This window comes from Emys orbicularis, chromosome 2 (genome assembly GCF_028017835.1).
Source record: "Emys orbicularis isolate rEmyOrb1 chromosome 2, rEmyOrb1.hap1, whole genome shotgun sequence".
Taxonomy (NCBI): domain Eukaryota; kingdom Metazoa; phylum Chordata; order Testudines; family Emydidae; genus Emys; species Emys orbicularis.
The window spans coordinates 72,736,770-72,756,423 of record NC_088684.1 but is presented as its reverse complement, the minus strand read 5'-3'; the positions used below and the strand labels follow the sequence as shown (position 1 = coordinate 72,756,423).

Here is a 19,654-nt window from a genome sequence, read left to right as displayed (position 1 = left end):
TATCCTGGCATTTTACTAATGAGTAGAATCAATCAATTAATAAAATAAAACTCCACAGAAAATGTTGACTTTTTATTGAAAAATCAAAAACCAATTTTTTTCAGCTGAAATTGAAAATAAATCACTTCAGTGCTTCATGTGCTTATAGTTCTGTTTTGTTCTCCTCTATAGGTTGAGATTCTTGGTCAAACTACATTTCCCATGAAGCACCATGGTCTCTCCTCTTGGAGACAGAAGGAAGGGTATCGTGGAAATCTCCTGGCCATGTGAATTATGGGAGATGAAGTCTGGCTAAGGAGCTTGAAACATAAAGGAGAATGAGGACATGAGGCAACCAAACTACATATCCCTTGAACCCAGTGGCAGCATATGTGAATCAAAATATTTCAGCTTTCCAGTAGTCCAGTGTTTAGTTTTTGACAAAAAATCTAAATTTTCTACAGAAAGCAAACACTTTTCACAACAAATTTTGTTTAGTCAAAATGCCAGTTGTTTTGTTGAAAGCTAGATCTGCTAGGAAATTTTCAACCAGCCCTACTAGTGAGGATAGGTTTTTTTATGCTTTAATATTGTATTATGGCAAAGTTACAATGAACTATTAACACCACATCATATATTACAGATTCGGGATCGGGTTAATTTTCAAAGGACCAGGCTATAGATTCTGGCTTGCTGGTAGGGGAACCCTCCTTCTCTGAGTACGCTAGAAAGGGTGGCCAGATTTTGAGGATTTTTTTTTATACTGCCTGGAAGTTAAAAACCAGACAAATTCAAATTAGAAATGAGGCATAACAATGAGGATGATTAACCACTGGAACAAACTACCAAGGGAAGGGATGGATTCTCCATTTCTTCTTGTCTTCCATTCAAACGGGGTTGATATGCTTTAGTCACTCATAAGTTGTTGAGCTCAATGTATGTGTAACTGAGTGAAATTCTTTGGTCAGCGTTATACTGGAAGTCAGATGTGATGATCCAATGGTCCCTTCTGTTCTTAAAATCTATAATCTGTATTGACCCTATAGACAATTCATGTTATACTAAAAATGTGGCTTTTTACCTCTTAAATGAGCATTTTAAGGTGAGTTTCAGGAGGAGTTCACTCCTCCCATGCTTGTCCTCCTCTTCTTTTATGCTGGTATGCAGCCCCTTCTCTGCTTCCCCTTCTCTCCTCACAATGGACACCAGCTGAATGATGGAATAAGGCCCACTCTTTCAGAGGGCAGTAACCCTTATCATGCATTGGCCACCTCTTCAGCAGGAAGCAATTCTGAAGTCAATGCCTGGAAGTTTACACTTCTGGTTGTGACTGCTCTGAGTTGCCCACTACTACAGACAGAAGGAGGATAAGTCTTTTGTTCAGAGAGGGGAGGAGGAGGATTTCCATAGAGGGAGGCCCAGGGGACGTTCACAACTAGATCTGCCTGGAAGTCTTGACCCAAGGGCTCTCTCCAATGGTTACAGGCTGCCGCTTCCATCCCATTAGTGAGGAAATTGGCTAGCTTGTCCCAATATGGGAAACATGTCAGAACTCAGAAATATTCTGTTGGTTAATGCATAATTCATGAATTGACAGTGTAATGGGGTGACAAACTCATTCTCGTGTATGTGTTTGTATAATCTTTTTTCATTTACAAAATGTCTACAATGACAGCACAACACAGTCACAAAGTCAGTTTTAGATACTGCATCTAATATGTTGTGATCCTACGATCATTGCTTCTGTATACCCAGGGCCGGTGCAAGGAAGTTTCGCGCCCTACGCGAAACTTCCACCTTGCGCTCCCCCCCCCCAGTCCTGCGGCAGCTCCCCGCCCCCCCCGCCCTGAGGCGCCCCCCCGCGGCAGCTCCCCCCCCGCCCTAAGGCACCCCCCCTGTGGCGGCTCCCCCCGCCGGGGAGCTGTGCGGCAGCTCCCCACCCCAGCTCACCTCTGCTCCGTCTCCTCCCCAAGCACGCCGCCCCCGCTCGAATTGTCCTCCCCTCCCAGGCTTGTGGCGTCAAACAGCTGATTGGTGCCGCAAGCCTGGGAGGCAGGAGAAGTGGAGCAGTGACGGCGTGCTCGGGGAGGGGGCGTAGCAGAGGTGAGCTGGGGTGGGGAGTCCTGTGGCAGCTCCCCCCCCGCCCTGAGGCACCCCCCCCGGCCCAGGGAGCCGTGTGGCACCTCCCCACCCCAGCTCACCTCTGCTCCGCCTCCTCCCCGAGCACGCCTGTTCCGGCTCTAATTCTCCTCCCAGGCTTGCGGCGCCAAACAGCTGATTGGCACTGCAAGCCTGGCAGGCAGGAGAAGTGGAGCAGCGACCGCGAGCTCGGGGAGGAACGCTGTAAAAAAAAATTGGGGGCACCGCTTTTTGGCGCCCCCAAATCTTGGCTCCCTAGGCAACCGCCTAGTTCACCCTGTGTATACCCAGTGCTACAGGATGGGATTTACACACAATCCTGTAGATTTATGAGGAGCTCATGGAAGCTAGACAAATAAAATCTCTGTGCATTGATGGGAAAGATTTACAAAGTAGCACTCGATAAAAACAAATTTGTTTAAGGACACTGGAGAATAGACTGTTGTAGGTGTCATGGTTTTGGTTCTTTTTTTATATGTCATGTAGTAAGTCAGAGAGCAAATATGAGCTGTGAGAGAGAACTTGGGTTTTGTTTACAACTGTTACTGTCTTTTTTAAAAAAATGTATTTATGCCTTCTATATTGAATCTTCAGGTTCAGGTTCTTCGGAATGCAGGAGAAGAAGTGACCCTAACAGTGTCCTTTCTGAAAAGAGCGCCTGCTTTTCTCAAATTGCCTCTGAATGAAGATTGTGCGTGTAAGCATTTGTGATTAGCTAAAAGAAAAATCCATTCATTGTTCATGTGAACCTCTGCTGTTAGTTTCCAAATTTCCTGTGCACTTTCAGTGATTGGCAGGAGCTATTTCAGTCAGTTTTGTGGTCTGAATATGAACTTTTAATATCACCAGGTGCTGTGTTGACATTCGTTGTAAGCTAATGCTATCTTTGCTTCAGGCCATACTCTCAACTGGTGTGAATCAGCATAGCATTACTGAAATCAATAGGGCTACACCAGTTTACACAAGCTAAGGTTTGGGCCCAGAGTATTTAAAGATCCTTTTTTCAAACATACAATGGCATTGAAATTGGAACGGTTTATATATTCTAAATGTGAAACTGAGATTGCACATTTACATTTTAAGGTCTTATCTTCTCAATTTAAATTTCATTCAGGGGCTTTAGTGGAGATATACCTTTAATTGGAGATTAATACACTCTGAACTGAATAGTATTTTGGTTTAGTGCAACAGAATTTTAGTTGACTAGCCCCAATGGGAATTTGAAAGAGATGTATGGAAGCAGCTGCCTGCTTCTAATTATAATAAATTATAATTGTTGGTACACCACTGTATATAGCTACAGTGTATCTGTGCCTGTGTATATGTGTGACTATGTCTTTATTCACCTCTGCTTTCTTTCAACTTCATTTTTTTCTGAAAGTGTGAAGATAATGTTTAGTTTTAATTAAGAGAACAAAAATATTTTTAGGTCTGAAACCTATTTGGTGTGTGTGTGTGTGTGTGTATGGATGTATGAAATCTATTCTAAAATATTTCAGTTTATTTGCATGAATTCATTGACCAATTCCTTATTTCTCACAAACTTTGTACAGGCAATGTTTTTGTTCACAAGTAGAACTGATCAAAATATTTTTGAAACTTTTTTCCATTGGAAAAAGTTGTCTTGTCAAAACAAAAATGTTCTGTGATACATTTCTGTTTCAGTGATTGTTTTGCAGGAAGGTTTCTCAGGTCCAGGAAGAACTCTCTTGCCTGCTTATTATAGGGCACTGGCTGGAATGTACAGTGAAACAGAGTGGGGACTTGAACCCTCATATCCTAATCCACTTCCTTACCACTGGGCTAATCAGAGTGTGAATTATAAATAGCTAATGCTCACAGTAATACTTTGTGAAAAATCCATAGGTTGACTATTGTTCATGTCAGTTATTCATTGGCTAATTTTGAATAACAAACACATAAAAATCAGTCTGTGGATATTTCACGAATAAAAAGAGAAACAAACAAACTGTTGTCTGTGAACCTTAGTTGTACCCATGACAGTGCTTAGGACAAAAATGTAACTGTTTGAATATGATATCTAACATCATGTAATATGGGACAATGTTATATGCATGAATATTTTTATTAGGTGTCCCTAGTGACCAAAGCAGTGGCACATCATCTCCCCTCTGTGACAGTGGTTTGCATCTCAACTACCATCCCAACAATACGGTAAGAGATTATTTTACCTTTCAGTGCTAACTCATCAATGAGGTGATGGATGATATCCCAGACGAGGCATGGAAAAATATCTACAAAGATGGGGGTCACCTAAATAACACTGGATTTAGTTCGTGAATAAGAGTTTCTCTTTAGTTTTGAATATACCTGTAACATTTTTGACTCCTCCTATTCTGAGGCATCCTCTATTGATTTTCAATTAAACTTGTCTGAATGTATTAACTGGTGAGCTAGGAACCATTTTTCATTTTTTCTGCCTCTTTTTGAAGAGTAACTGCCAAAGAAACAACATACAGCATGGTATGATTAACATGAGACACATACAGAATATAATTGAATGTCAGTGTTGTATATTTAGTGAAGTGGATCTGGCAGCTGTTCCATTGCTGCCTTAATCAGCTACTAGTGAGAAAACAGATATTTTTAAATTAGAGAGCATTCTTATGGCATATTTGTATAATCAATTCATTTGTGCCCCTTGCATTTCAAATGCTTCTTAAAAAGTAAGGGTAAGAAAACTTTCAAAGTCACTCCGGATGCTGCTGAACTATTAAATAATTACAGCTGGTTGGGAATTTGTCAATTAAATGGTTTTCACCGGAAAATGCTGATTTGTCACTATTGAAGCTTTTAGAAGGAAAAGGTTCATTGTGACAATTTTCCTGGTTTTGAAAAAAAAATTGAAAAAAGTTTGAAACTGTCAAAACATCCCATTTTGACATTGTTGAAACATAAACATTCTGATTGGGGGTCAAAATGATTTTTCATTTCAAAATTTATAGGAAAAAATAAAAATTGAAATTAAACTTTTTGAAATTATTGAAATGAAATGTTTCATTGACACAATCCAATTTTTTCCCCAGATTCCCCTCCCCACAATCATGTTTTCAAATTCCCATGGAGTGGGCAAACAGTTTCCAAGCTCTAAAAATAATCCCACAAAACATACACAGCATATATAAAAGAGAACATTTTCAGTATTTACTTTGTATTTATATTTTAACACATCAAAATAGAGCCTATACCTTGAAAATAATTAAAAATACTAATGAATTCTGCACCCCTCCCCAAGAAAGCAAACCAACCACCTTATTCCACATAAAAGAAATGTCGCCCAAAACAACATTTCCCCATCTCATCTCTCTTGAAGCCTGAAACATAGATATCTGTCTCTTGGCCCCCTACACTGAGCTAAGTGGGGTGTGGAAGAGAGCTGCTGAGCCAAGGAGAAACCACTGATTACAGAAAGCAGTTAAGTAAAATCTTCTCCCTTCTACAGAAACCTCTTTGTGACTCACCAGTGCAGAAAATGGGACACGGACGGGAATGGTGGAGATAATGAGGCAAATTCTCAATTTGAGGTCAATGAAGCTATGACAATTTATACCAGCTGAGTGTCTGGCCCTATGTGTGTACTTAATAATTCTGTGACGAGATTGAGTGCTCAGCAAGCCAAGGTGTGAATGTACAGCACTCTAGCCTGCCGCACATGCTATGGACCCTGCTACTGCACACTAAAAGTTCTATAGTGCAGTCTGACATACTGCTATTTCAAACTGAAGTACATCAAGGCATACTAGAGAATGATTAGTGTACAGTACCAGAGTCCACATGGCCTGTCAGTGAGCAATGTACAGCCCTGTACATTCACACCCTAGCTTGCTGTGCACTGACTGTGTAGCCAGGTCAACTGAGCTTACATTTGGTGACATTAGTAATTAGAGCTAGGTAAACTTACTCAAATAAAATAAGAACTCTTCTGGACCTTCTCCCAAACCTTCAATTGAACTCAAACCATGCTTTTGTTGTCACTTCTAAAAACTCATTTTCTGGTACAATCAAATGAAGATTTTCTTTCATAAAGTGGAATATTTAAGTGTACCATTTTGCCTGTTTCTTAAAAGGGGTGTAGTTTAAATTTCATTAATTAGCATCACAAATTCTAATCGAAAGTGATAGTATAATGGCAAACTGTCATTTTAAGATGAAAATCTACAGATAAATATTCAGATTAATATTCAGAAATACCTCTGGAGAGTATGGTACACTTTCTTCTCAATGTAGGAAAAGACTTTAACACATGAATATAAGATGTTTTTTTTAAATGCAGGAAAAAACAAAGTGATGGTCACTTTATACAGTCCTGGAAGGTGGTATTTGACATGTAATACTCTCTTTGATGTGTATCAAACAACTCCTAGGTGGGCTTCTTATGATCAGCAAGAACTTCCACCTGGAATTATCCATTATAACTCATACAGGATATTACCAGTAATGTTATAAACCACTACATATGCAATAAAATATCAGAGTTTGACTTGGAAAGATAAGTGCTTAAGAGTACTCCATCCTAGAGCCACAATCAGCTGGACTCTGACTTCACTGGGTCTCTGCACTGACAAAAAAGGCTGCCTCCATGGATCAGACTTCAGGATGAGGTCTTGGTGCTGGTCAAAGAATATTACAAAATTCATTCATAAGTAAATGTTGGTAACTTTGCTCCACTGCTATTTGAGTGGATTCCGTTATGTGATTTGCAAGTTTTTGGATAACTTCCAGTTCATAAAAAATGTTTAATAATTTGTGAAAATACTTGTGAAATTTTTTGGATTTATATTAATTCAGAAATGTATACTAGGAGGTATTTGCTATTCACCATTCATTATCTGTTATTCTCCCATGTAAAATCTTACAGCTGTGTAATCAGGGAGCAGAAAAAATTCCTTGTGACAGACCACAAATCATGAATATTCTAACTGAATCATTACTGCACAACATAAAGGTGAACATTTTTGCCCAATTTTGCCCATTGTTAAATTTGATAAATATTTATCAATAAAAAATGAATGGGGGAAGGGTTACATTTTCAACAAACATTATTAACAATAAATAATTAAACCTAATCATGTCTAGGATGAAACTTTGGTTGTATGGTACCAAAATAACTGCAGTCTAATTTCAACCAGAGGTTTACATAGAATATTTGTGCTGCATCCAACTGTGAAATTATTTTGGAGAGTAAAATAATAAAACTTTATATAATATGTTTGTTTTTAAAATATGGTTTAAATGAGCTTTCTTCACATGTGTTGAATGGAATGCCATTTGATGGTACATCACAACTAATGAAGGATGAATGTCAAAAACCCAGTGGTTCAGGGAACCACCTTAGATATTATATCTTCGTCCCACTCACTTCTACCTGTGAAACTGGGAAAGAGATTTTCTTTTTTTGTGCTTATTTTTTTTATTGATGTTTTTAAATTTTAAAAAATGACAAATACAAAAAGATACATAACTTATACATTCTAGCACCCTTTTTCTCCCTTGGGTGGAAATTGAATGTGCATTAGTACATATGATTTCCCCTGCGTGTCTCCTTGGCTCCTTTTCTTGTGCAATGGACAAAAATAAGGTAACTATAATGTCGGTTGTATGAAGGGTCTGGGCTAGCCTAACTAAGAGGTACCATTTTCATCCTCACCATCATACAAAAGTATCTATATAGTGTAGGGCTCTCAAATAATTAACAAAAATTAATTGTAATTAATCATGCAATTAAAAAAAATATGATTAAACGTGCTGTTAAACAATAACAGAATACAATTTATTTAAACATTTTTTGATATTTTCTACATTTTCAAATATGTTGATTTCAATTACAACACAAAATTCGAAGTGTACAGCGCTCACCTTATATTTATTTTTTATTACAAATATTTGCACCACAAAAATGATAAACAAAAGAAATAGTATTTCAAGTCACCTAATACAAGTACTGTAGTGCAATCTCTTTATCATGAAAGTTGAACTTACAATTGTAAAATTATGTAAAAAAAATAACTGCACTAAAAATAAAACAATGTAAAATTTTAGAGCCTACAGATCCACTCTGTCCTACATCTTGTTCAGCCAATTGCTCAGACAAACTAGCTTGTTTACATTTGCGGGAGATAATGCTGCCCACTTCTTGTTTACAATGTCACCTGAAAGTGAGAACTCATTCGAATGGCACTGTTGTAGCAGGTGTCGCAAGATGTGCTAATGATTTATATGTTCCTTCCTGCTTTGATCACCATTCCAGAGGACATGTGTCTATGCTGATGATGGGTTCTGCTTGATAACGGTCCAAAGTAGTGCATAGTGATGTATGTTCATTTTCATCATCTGAGTCAGATGCCACCAGCAGAAGGTTGATTTTCTTTTTTGATGGTTTGGGATCTATAGTTTCCACATCGGAGTGTTGCTCTTTTAAGACTTTTGAAAGCATGTTCCACACCTGGTCCCTCTCAAATTTTGGAAGGCACTTCAGATTCTTAAACCTTGGGTTGAGTGCTGGAGCTATCTTTAGAAATCTCATATAGGTACCTTCTTTGCGTCAAATCTTCAGTGAAAGTGCTCTTAAAATGAACATGTGCTGGGTCATCTTTCGAGACTGCTATAACATGAAATATATGGCAAAATGCGAGTAAAACACAGAGAGTAGACATACAATTCTCCCCTAAGGAATTAAGTCACAAATGTAATTAACACATTTTTTTAATGAGTGTCATCGGCATGGAAGCATGTCCTCTGCAATGGTGGCCAAAGCATGGAAGGAGCTTACAAATGTTTAGCTTATATGGCACATAAACCTTGCAACGCTGGCTATAAAAGTGCCATGCAAATGCATTTTCTCACTTTCAGATGACGTTGTAAATAAGAAGTGGGCAGCATTATCTCCCGTAAATGTAAACACATTTGTTTGTCTTAGCGATTGGCTGAACGAGAAATAGGACTGAGTGGACATGTAGGCTCTAAAGTTTTACACTTGTTTTTTTTTTAGTGCAATTATGTAACCAAAAAAATCTACATTTGTAAGTTGCACTTTCATAATAAAGAGATTGCTCTACAGTACTTGTATGAGGTGAACTGAAAAATACTATTTCTTTTGTTTATCATTTTACAGTGTAAGTATTTGTAATGAAAATAATATAAAGTGAGCACTGGAAACTATGTATTCTGTGTTGTAATTGAAATCAATATATTTGAAAATGTAGAAAAAAATCCAAAAATATTTAAATTTCAGTTGGTATTCTATTATTGTTTAACAGTATGCTTAAAACTGTGATTAATTGCATTAATTTTTTTAATCCCAATTAATTTTTTTAGTTAATTGCATGAGTTAACTGCAGTTAATTGACAGCCCCAGTGTGGGACAACCCAGACTTGCAAATTGGAAACAAACCTGTAATTCGTAAAAGCTGGCTGAGCAAAGGGCATCATATGGATTTCCTTTGTGGGCTGGTATGGTGTACCAGTAAGAAGTGGCCACCGGTACAAGCCCGTACACAGCAGATGTTAAAGTGCTGCCGTGGCAGCGCTTTAACATCGCTGCCCCTTTTGCCCCTCCTGCCGCTGATGGGAGGGGCAAAAGGGGCAGATGCCCTGGGGCCTGGCGATTTAAAAGGGTCTGGGGCTCGGCTGCCACTGCTGCTACCACGGCAGTGGCCGGAGCCCCAGCCCCTTTAAATCGCCACCGGAGCCCCAGGCAGCGTGGGCCAGGCAGTGCAGAAGGGCTGGCTGGGGGAGGCTGACCCCCCCAGCCCCGCCCCTTCTGCCTGAGGCCCCGCCCCTTCTGGGGCCCCGGAGCTGGGCCCCTGTGCTGGTGAGTCTTTTATGTTACTTTCACCCCGGCTAACACTAAAGTAGCACTAGGACCTGTCACCTGAATGGAGAGGCAGTACTTACAACTAGGATACATGCTAACATGTCAATTTGGCCCCAATGCCCTAGAACTGCCAGAGACTCCAGAGCTACTGGGAACTTTTAGAAGTGTTTCATAAACTCCCCAGGCCCATGTCCACTATAAATGCTCTCTGAATAAAGAGGAGTTCCGTTATTCTGAAGTTATTTATGAAAGTATGGGAAGGGGATTTATCACAACCCTTACAGGAATCCCACTTGCAGAGCATATTATGTAATGTAAAAATACCTCTGTGGATAGGCTATGCTTGATACAACAAAAGATATTATTTAAAATGTATTGGACAATATAAAGGTTGCACAAGATACAGACCTTATCTCTGAAGTTTGTTGGCACTATAATAAAGAAATGGAACCCTGATACTCATGCTATGGGACTGTACAACAGTCAGGTAGCTGTGGAAAAGGACAAAAGTTACAATGGTCCTGACTTCAACAGCCAAACCTCTGCTGAAAATTATATCCTGGGATATTTACCTGCTAAACTTGGTTTAATTCTGCAACAAACACTTTGGTTCTTGAGGTCTGCAATAATCACCAAGCGCATGATTTTATAAAAATGGAAGAGAAGACTTATGCCCAGAATAGACCAGTTCTATTCAAACCTCTCTGAGTTAGCAGCTAAAGAAGGAATAATTTATTGCATAGAGATCCATTATATGCAATTTAACTCTTGGAGTCCAGCTGTTTGAAGTCTCTGAGTGGTTAAATGCCTCCTGGTGGTGAGGGGTGGAGCTGAGCTAAGCAGGGAACATCAGTCCACCTTCTATGGGGAATAGGGGTTGTATAATTTGGATGGCCTCCACCTCATCAGAAGGGGAATCAATATCCTCAGGGACAGGTTGGTTAGAGTAGTCAGGAGGGCATAAGAATGGCCATACTGAGTCAGACCAAAGGTCCATCTAGCCCAGTATCCTGTCTTCCGACAGTGGCCAGTGGCTGGTGACCCAGAGGGAATGAACAGAGCTGGTAATCGTCAAGTGATCCATCCTGTTACCCATTCCCAGCCTCTGGCAAATAGAGGCTAGGGACACCACCCCTGCCCATCCTGGTTAATAGCCATTGATGGACCTATCCTCCATGAATTTATCTAGTTCTTTTTTGAACCATGTTATAATCTTGGCTTTCACAACATCCTCTGGCAAAGAGTTCCACAGACTGACCGTGCGTTGTGTGAAAAAATACTTACTTTTGTTTGTTTTAAACCTGCTGCCCATTAATTTCATTTGGTGACCCCTAGTTCTTGTGTTATGAGAAGGAGTAAATAACACTTCTTTATTTACTTTCTTCAGACCAGTCATGATTTTATAGACCTCAAGCATAACCCCCCTTAGTTGTCTCTTTTCCAAGTTGAAAAGTCCCAGTCTTATTAATCTCGTCTCATACGGAAGTATGCATAGATTTATACCTACTATATAATGAAGCACTCACCTAGTTAAACTGTTTAATATGAATGCTGTTCTAAAATCATTTTTTATTTGCCTAGTACAGTTGTCAGTAAAGCATAGTGATATTCCAGGGACTATTTATCATGACATAAGAAAGGCCATGCTGGGTCAGATCACCGGTCCATCTAGCCCAGCATCCTGTCTTCCACAAGTGGCCAATGCCAGGTGCTTCAGAGGGAGTGAACAGAGCAGATAATCATCAAGTGATCCATCCCCTGTCACCCTGTGCTGCACTAATTATGTCACAGGCTTATTCATTGCTGAAATATGTAGACGAGACCCTTGTTTAAAACGTATCTACATCTTGCAAAAAGATTTGGTAGGCCTGAAACTTTTCATGAATAAAAAAAGGGAAGGAGAAATGACATCAATGAAAACATGTAGAATGTTGTTTGCTGTCATTTACACATACTTAAATCTTTCAAGCTTGGCTTCACTTGCAAGCATCACAGAATAATAATCATATTGGTTTATTTTTAAAAAAAGTATTTTACAGGATACTAAGACATGCAAATCAAGACTGGCATATTGTCATATAGTTAGCTTGTGGGCAGGTCTTAAACTCACCTCATACAGAAGCCGTTCCATACCCCTAATAATTTTGGTTGCCCTTTTCTGTACCTTTTCAATTCCAATATATCTTTTTTGAGATGGGGCGACCACATCTGCACGCAGTATTCAAGATATGGGCGTGACATAGATTTATATAGAGGCAATGTGATATTTTCTGTCTTATTATCTATCCCTTTCTTAATGATTCGCAACATTCTGTTAGCTTTTTTGACTGCCGCTGCAAATTGAGTGGATGTTTTCAGAGAACTATCCACAATCGCTCCAAGATCCCTTTCTTGAGTAGTGACAGCTAATTTAGACCGCATAATTTTATATGTATAGGTGGGATTATGTTTTCCAATGTGCATTACTTTGCATTTATCAACATTGAATTTCATATGCCATTTTGTTGCCCAGTCACCCAGTTTTGTAGATCCCTTTGTAGCTCTTCGCAGTCTGCTTTAGGCTTAACTATCTTGAGTAGTTTTGTGTTATCTACAAATGTTGCCATCACACTGTTTACCCCTTTTTCCAGATCATTTATGAATATGTTGAACAGTACTGCTCCCAGTACATACTCCTGGGGGACACCATTATTTACCTCTCTCCATTCTGAAAACTGACCATTTATTCCTACCCATTGTTTCCTATCTTTTAACCAGTTACCAATCCATGAGAGCCCTTCCCTCTTATTCCATGACAGCTTACTTTGCTTAAGAGCCTTTGGTGAGGGACCTTCTCAAACACTTTCTGAAAATCTAAGTACACTATATCCACTGGATTCCCCTTGTTCACATGCCTGTTGACCCCCTCAAAGAATTCTAGTAGATTGGTGAGGCATGATTTCCCTTTCCAAAAACCATGCTGACTCTTCCCCAACAAATTATGTTCATCTATGTGTCTGACAATTCTGTTCTTTACTATAGTTTCAACCAGTTTGCCTAGTACAGGCTTACTGGCCTGTAATTGCCAGGATCACTTCTGGAGCTATTTTTAAAAATTAGTGTCACATTAGCTATCCTCCAGTCATTTGGTACAGAAGCTGATTTAAATGATGGGTTACAAACCACAGTTTGTATTAAATTAATAGCAAAAGGAGGGGGGAAACAAGGAAGATATGAGCACTCAGCAAAAAATGACATGCTGAGAGCAAGAGAGACACAGTGGGTGGCTTTTATTGGACCTATTTATGTTGGTGAGAAAGACAAGCTTTTGCGCTTAGACAGAGCTCATCTTCAGTTCTGGGAAACATGTTTAGAGTGTCACAGCTAAATACAAGGTGGAACAGATTGTTTAGCATAACATATTTCAAGGGACCATTCAAGGTGAAGTGGCCCATTAACACCCCTCCAGTCATATGGGGAGAACAAAGGGCGGAGGTTGTTAGTGGATTATAGATTGTTGTATTAAGCCATAAATCCAGTGTCTCTATTCAGTCCATGATTTTTAGTGTCTAGCAAAGTTATGAATTTCAGCTCTCAGGTTCATCTTTTGAAAGTGTTGTGCAGGTTTCTTTTGAGGATGGGGACTGATAGGTCAGCTATAGAGTGATCGCTTTGGGGAAAGTGTTCACCCACAGGCGATATGGCATTTTTGCCTTTTATCATTATCTTGTGTGAGTTCAGTGAGACGTGTAGTGATTGGCTGGTTTCACCCCAGTGTTATTGGGGCATTGAGTACACTGGATGAGGTATACCACATATTGTAATAGGCATGCGTAAGACCCATGGATCTTGAAAAGTGTGTTTTGTGGGTATTGATCATTGTAGCAGTGAAGATATGTCTGCAGATTTTTCATCTGTTGTTTTGGTGGGGTCTGATGCTGCTTTGAGTTGGTGTATCCTGGTCTGTGAGGAGCTTGCTTTTGATGATGAGGTTGGAGAGGTTGGGGGGTAGTTTGAAGGCCAGAAGATTCAATAAAGATTTCTTTCAGGATGGGGTCTCCATTGAGTATGGGTTATAGTTGTTTGATGATACCCTGTATGGGTTCCAGTTTGGTGTGATAGTGACAATTAGGGGTGTGCGGTCAGAGGTTTTTATTTCTGTATTAAAGCAGGTTCTCTCAGAGTATTTGGGTGGCCTGTTCAAGGATGTGATCTACTTCTTCGGTGGAGTGTCCTTTTTTTGGTGAAGGCAATTTTGAGTGTGTTAAGGTGCATATCCTGGACTTTCTCCTCAGAGCCTATTCTGTGGTACCTGAGTACCTGGCTATAGATAATGCATTTCTTGGTGTATTTGGGGTAGTTGCTGGATCTCTGAAGGAAGGTGTGGTGATCCATGGATTCTTGTATATAGTTGTGTCTCGGGTTCCATTGTTGAAGCTGATAGTGGTGTCCAGGAAGTTGAAGCTAGTGTGGGAGTGTTTCAGAGAGATTTTAATGAGCAAGTGATGGTTCTTGAAGTTGTGGTGGAAATCTATATTGAGAACAAAATTAATTACAGAACCAAAGGATATGAAGAGAAGAAATTCTTTAATTGGCTGCACATCACTGCAAGATCTGGGGTAACAAACGAGGAATTAGAATTTATGAGCATTAATTCTGTCTAGTTGGTATTACAGAAACATGGGATGATTTGCACTATTGGAATATTAAAATCAATGGTTGCAACCTATTTAGGAAGGATCAAATGGGCAAAAGGGGATGGGGAGTGGCACTCTACGTAAAAATTCATAATTCAGAAGAAAATTATTTTATGTATTTATTTTATTTTAATTAACTTATGTATTTATGTATTTATTTTAATGCTTCTGGATCAATATTCTAATAGGTAAGCACATGAGGAGGGTATAAGTTTTTGTCTGCTACAGACTACCAAACCGCACAAGGGAACAGGATGACCACTTCTTATACATCTATCTATAATTTGTAGAGAAAAACAAAGCTTCATGAAAAACAAAGCTTCTATGAATCTATGATCATGGGGGACTTCAATTTGAGTGACGTATGTAGGAGGTTTCATGATACCGCTACTAAAAGATCCTTGTAATTTTTAACCATTATAGATGACAATTTCCTAACTCAAAAAGTGTTACAGCCGACATAGAGGAATTCTTTATTAGTCTGTTTCTCAACAGATAAAGAGAAACTGATCACAGAACTAAAAGATTAATGGTTGCTTAGGTTCATGTGATCATGATTTGAATACATTTATAGTGTGCAAGCAATATATATAATATACATTGTGCTTTAATAGGACCAATTTCACAAAACTGAAAACAATTATGAGCCAAATCATCTGAGAGGAAGAATATAATCACAAAAAATTATATGATAATTGGGAATCATTTAAGAACACCTTAGGAGATGGCTATAAAGGCACAACCCCAAAATCGAGGAAGAAGGCTATACTGGTTAAAGGGCAGGGCATATATAAATAAAACAGATGGAAAATGGGGAAGTTGATAGTAATGAATATTAAGCAGAAGTTAGGAATTGTAGAAAATTGATAAGGGAAGCAAAGGGTCACAAGGAAATCTCTATGACCATCAGAGTTAAGGGCAATAAGAAGGAGTTTTTAAATATATTAAGAACAAAAAGAATCCTGACATTGGTGTTGGTCCATTATTAGATAGAAATGGTAGACATCAATAATAATGCAGAAAAGGCAGAAGTGTTCAATTAATATTTCTGTTCTATATTTGGGGAAAAACAGATGATATAGTCTCATTACCACTCTTGCCATTCCACTTGTATCTCTGGAAAGTGATAAACTGCTGCTACTAAAGTTAGAAATTTTTTAATCGGCTGGTCCAGATAACTTGCCGCCTAGAGTTTTAAGTTAATGTTGATTTTCAATAACTCTTAGAGCACTGGGGGGAGTTCCCAATGATTGGAAGAAAGCTAATGTGCCAATTTTTAAAAGGGATGACCTGGGTAATTTTAGGCCTGTCAGCCTGACATCGATCCCTGGTTAGATAATAGAACAGTTGATACAGGACTTGATTAATGAAGAATAAAGAAGTTTAATGTAATTAATGCAAATCAACATGGGTTTATGGAAAATAGATTCTGTCGAACTGACATACTAATAGGTCTTAAAATGTAGTTGTAAATGGGGAATAGTCAGCGAGCAGGTGTGTTTCCAGTGGGGTTCCACATGGATTGTTTCTTGTCCCTACGTTATTTAACATTGTTGTTAATGAGCTGTAAGAAAACATAAAATCATCATTGATAAAGTTTGCAGATGACACAGAAATTGGGAAGTGGTAAATAATGGAGAGAATAGGTCATTGATTCAGAGCTATCTGGATCACTATTTTAAGTGGGCTCAAGCAAACAATATGTGTTTTAATACAGCTAAATATAAATGTTTACATGTAGGAACAAAGAATGTAGGCCTTACTTACAAGATGGGGAACTCGATCCTGGGAAGTCTGACTCTAAAAAAAAAAATTGGAGGTCATGGTGAATAGTCGTTTGGACATGAGCTCCCAGTGTGACACTGTGGCCAAAACAGTGAATGCATTTCTGGGATTCATAAAGGAGGGAATCTTGAGTAGCAGTGGAGAAATTATTTTACCTCTATATTTCACAATCGTATGGCTGCTGCTGGAATATTGTGTCCTGTTCTTGTGTCCAATTCTGGTATCCACAATTCAAGAAGGATGTTGAAAATTGGAGAGGTTTTAGAGAAGAGAATGATTAAAGGAGTAGAAAACATGCGTTATATTGATAGACTCAAGAAACTCAATCAATTTAGCTCAAAAAAGAGAAGGTTGAGACTTTATAACAGTCTATAAATATGTAGATGAGGAACAAATATTTAATAATCCAGTGTCTGGAAGTTGAAATTAGACAAATTAAGACTGGAAAAAAGGCCTACATTAACCATTGGGACAATTTACCCAGAGTCATGGTGGATTCACTGATAAATTTTAAATCAAGATTGGATGCTTTTCTAAAATATATACTGTAGGAATTGTTTTGGTGAAGTTCTATGGCCTCTGCCGTATAGGAATGCAGACTAGATAATCAAAATAGTATCTTCTGGCCTTTGAATCTATGAGGAAATTTGGACCCTGTTTTTAGATTCATTTGGATAAAAGACTTTCAGATTGCTGAAGGAATGCCCAAACTCCATTCCACCTAACTCCTCCTCCTTTGTCTCCCCTCCCTTGTACCTTCCTTTCCTATTTTCCAATTTCTTATTTTAGTACTATAATTCCCTCCCTAAAGTGTAATGTATATGTAGTATTAGAGTAAAAGCTGTTTTATCCAGCATGTTGGGGAAATGGGGGGGGGGAGGGTGCAGGTAAGGGCAAAATGCCGGTTAACTAACAGGGAGAGAGTTTGGGCATGGGTGGGGGTGAGGGGCTAGGTCATGGGAGGGTTGCGGGGCATGGGGTCTGGGAGGGAGTCCGGGTGTGGGAGGGAGTGAGGGGCAATGGGTTGGAGCACGGGAGGGGGTGCGGGGCATGGGCTCTGGGAGTTTGGGTGTGAGAGGGGGTGTGGGGCAGTTCGTTGGGGTGCAAAGGGGGTGCGGGGCATAGGCTATGGGAGGGAGTTTGGGTGCCGGATCTGGGGGGATCTCACCTCGGGCACTCGTGGCGACGTATCCTGGCTGCTCCTAGGTGGAGGTGCGGCAGGCAGCGCTGTGCACTGCCTCTGCCTGCAGGTGCTGCCCCCGCAGCTCCCATTGGCTGTGGTTCCCAGCCAATGGGAGTGGCGGAGCTAGCGCTCGGAGTGGGACAGAGGCAGTGCGCAGAGCCGCCTGCCACACCTCTGCCTAGGAGCAGCCAGGACACATCGCTGCTTACGGTGAGCCGCCTGAGGTGAGTGCCCCCCAAATCCAGGACCCCACACCCCGTCCCGCACCCAAACTCCCTCCCAGATACTGTGCTCTGCACCCCCTCCTGCATCCCAACCCCCTGCCGGCCCCGCGCCAACCAGACTATAAACCCGAATTTCAATGAAGATCAGAAATGCTGATTTATAGAGCTTTCCGGTTGGTGAAATGCCGGATAAAACAGCTTTTACTGTACTTGGTTTTGTATTTTCTGGCCTTGCAGCTTCGAGGAGCTGTAAAATTGTATAGTTCTATTGGAGATCTCAGGAAATGTGTGGTATTTGGAAACATATAATGGCAAGAGATACTTTGAGCACAGTCTCAGTAATGAACATTAGAGAACTTCCTGCTCCTGGACATAGTAGAAACACAAATAGTCTTTTCCTGGGGCATTTTGACATTTTTGTGTCTGGTCCCAGTAAGGAGCCAAAATTCATAAGAAAAAGGATGGGTGGAAAGAGTTTATAAGTTATCAGTTATTTCATAACTCAAAATATGCTTTGGTGGGTTTTGTTGTTTATTTTTATTTTAAGCAGTTTATTCATTCCCTAATTACAACTGAAAACATCAATGCTGATCATGACAGAAATACAAAGAGGAAGGATTCATCTCATCTGGAGTATCTGAAATGAAGCAATTTGATTGTATAAAAGGATTGTATGTGCTTTGTTTGTTTTGTTTGTGTCTGTGTGTGTGTTGAACAGAGCTACTGGCTGTACATGAGTTTATCAGTATATTTTTACCCCAAATGCCCTCAACCTTGAGATTCCTGGTTATCTAGGTCATACATAAATCTCTACAGAGTGGGTGCACCTTGTAATTTTCCAGAGTGTGATTTCTGTGTAAGAGCTGCAGAGTGCCGAAGCTTTGAAAAGTCAGGTTACCAGACCAGCTTCATTTTTATAAAAACCTTTTGATATAGAGAAATAATAATAGGTGTATACAACAATTTTGGCTGAAAAGTATGAGTTTACATATATATAAAACAAAAAATCTCCGCTAGACCCAGTCCAAATAATGTAATGATTGGATATGAAACAAAGTCAACATCTGAGGGATCAAACCCAGGCCCACTGGACTTACAATCAATGACTGAATTTTTAATGGAGTGTTCTCTGTGCTTTTGATAGGCATTTATCAAGAGTCCACTTTTCAAATGTAATTGGACCATGGAAAAATAATTGGTGGTAAAAGTAGTATTGTATTTAATGTTATAATCCCAGATCCTCGCTGCACTAGTGCTCTATTTGGCTTTAGCCAATCTTTGTGCTCCTTTAATCCCATGGTTGGCTCCTAGATAAATTAACGACAGCCTTAGGGTTGCTCTACATTTCTCTGGCTTGTAGCTGCTGCTTAAAGATTGTGACGGATGATGGAATAGACTTGGATATCACCTGGGATTCAGACTCACTGGGAGTGGGAAAATTATCAGCTGGATGCTTAAAACAGTTTTCTGGTGCATTTTTCTGGAGCTAGGAGGTGGTTTTCATGCAAACATTTAATTCAAGGATCATATGAGCTGTAGATTCAGAAGATATAAATGTATTGTCTCAATTGAAAGACAAATACATGATGTTTCTGTGGAAAATAAACCATTTAATTACGAGTATTGCTGGTTGAGATTAATTTTCATCCCAAACGTCACTGTAACCTCTCCCATACAGTATACACTTATTTCAAAGTTACGATCTCTGCCTTGTGCATATTCATTACAATAAATGATCACACAAAATTTCCCTAGTATAATATATATTTTAACTTTCTACAACTTTAGATACAAGATACATCTCCTAACGTTTGTATGCCTTATGGAAAGAGTC

General features: G+C 39.5%; 1 protein-coding gene across 1 annotated transcript in view; it reads left to right on the top strand.

Annotated features, from left to right (window-relative positions):
• SNTG1 (syntrophin gamma 1) overlaps nt 1-19,654 on the top strand; it is a 260,892-nt gene that overhangs the window by 70,233 nt on the left and 171,005 nt on the right. Inside the window, exons 6-8 of the mRNA XM_065398308.1 lie at nt 2,713-2,815; nt 4,211-4,293; nt 6,998-7,084. Of these exons, the coding sequence (XP_065254380.1) occupies nt 2,713-2,815; nt 4,211-4,293; nt 6,998-7,084 (273 nt within the window). The remainder of the gene's footprint in view (nt 1-2,712; nt 2,816-4,210; nt 4,294-6,997; nt 7,085-19,654) is intronic.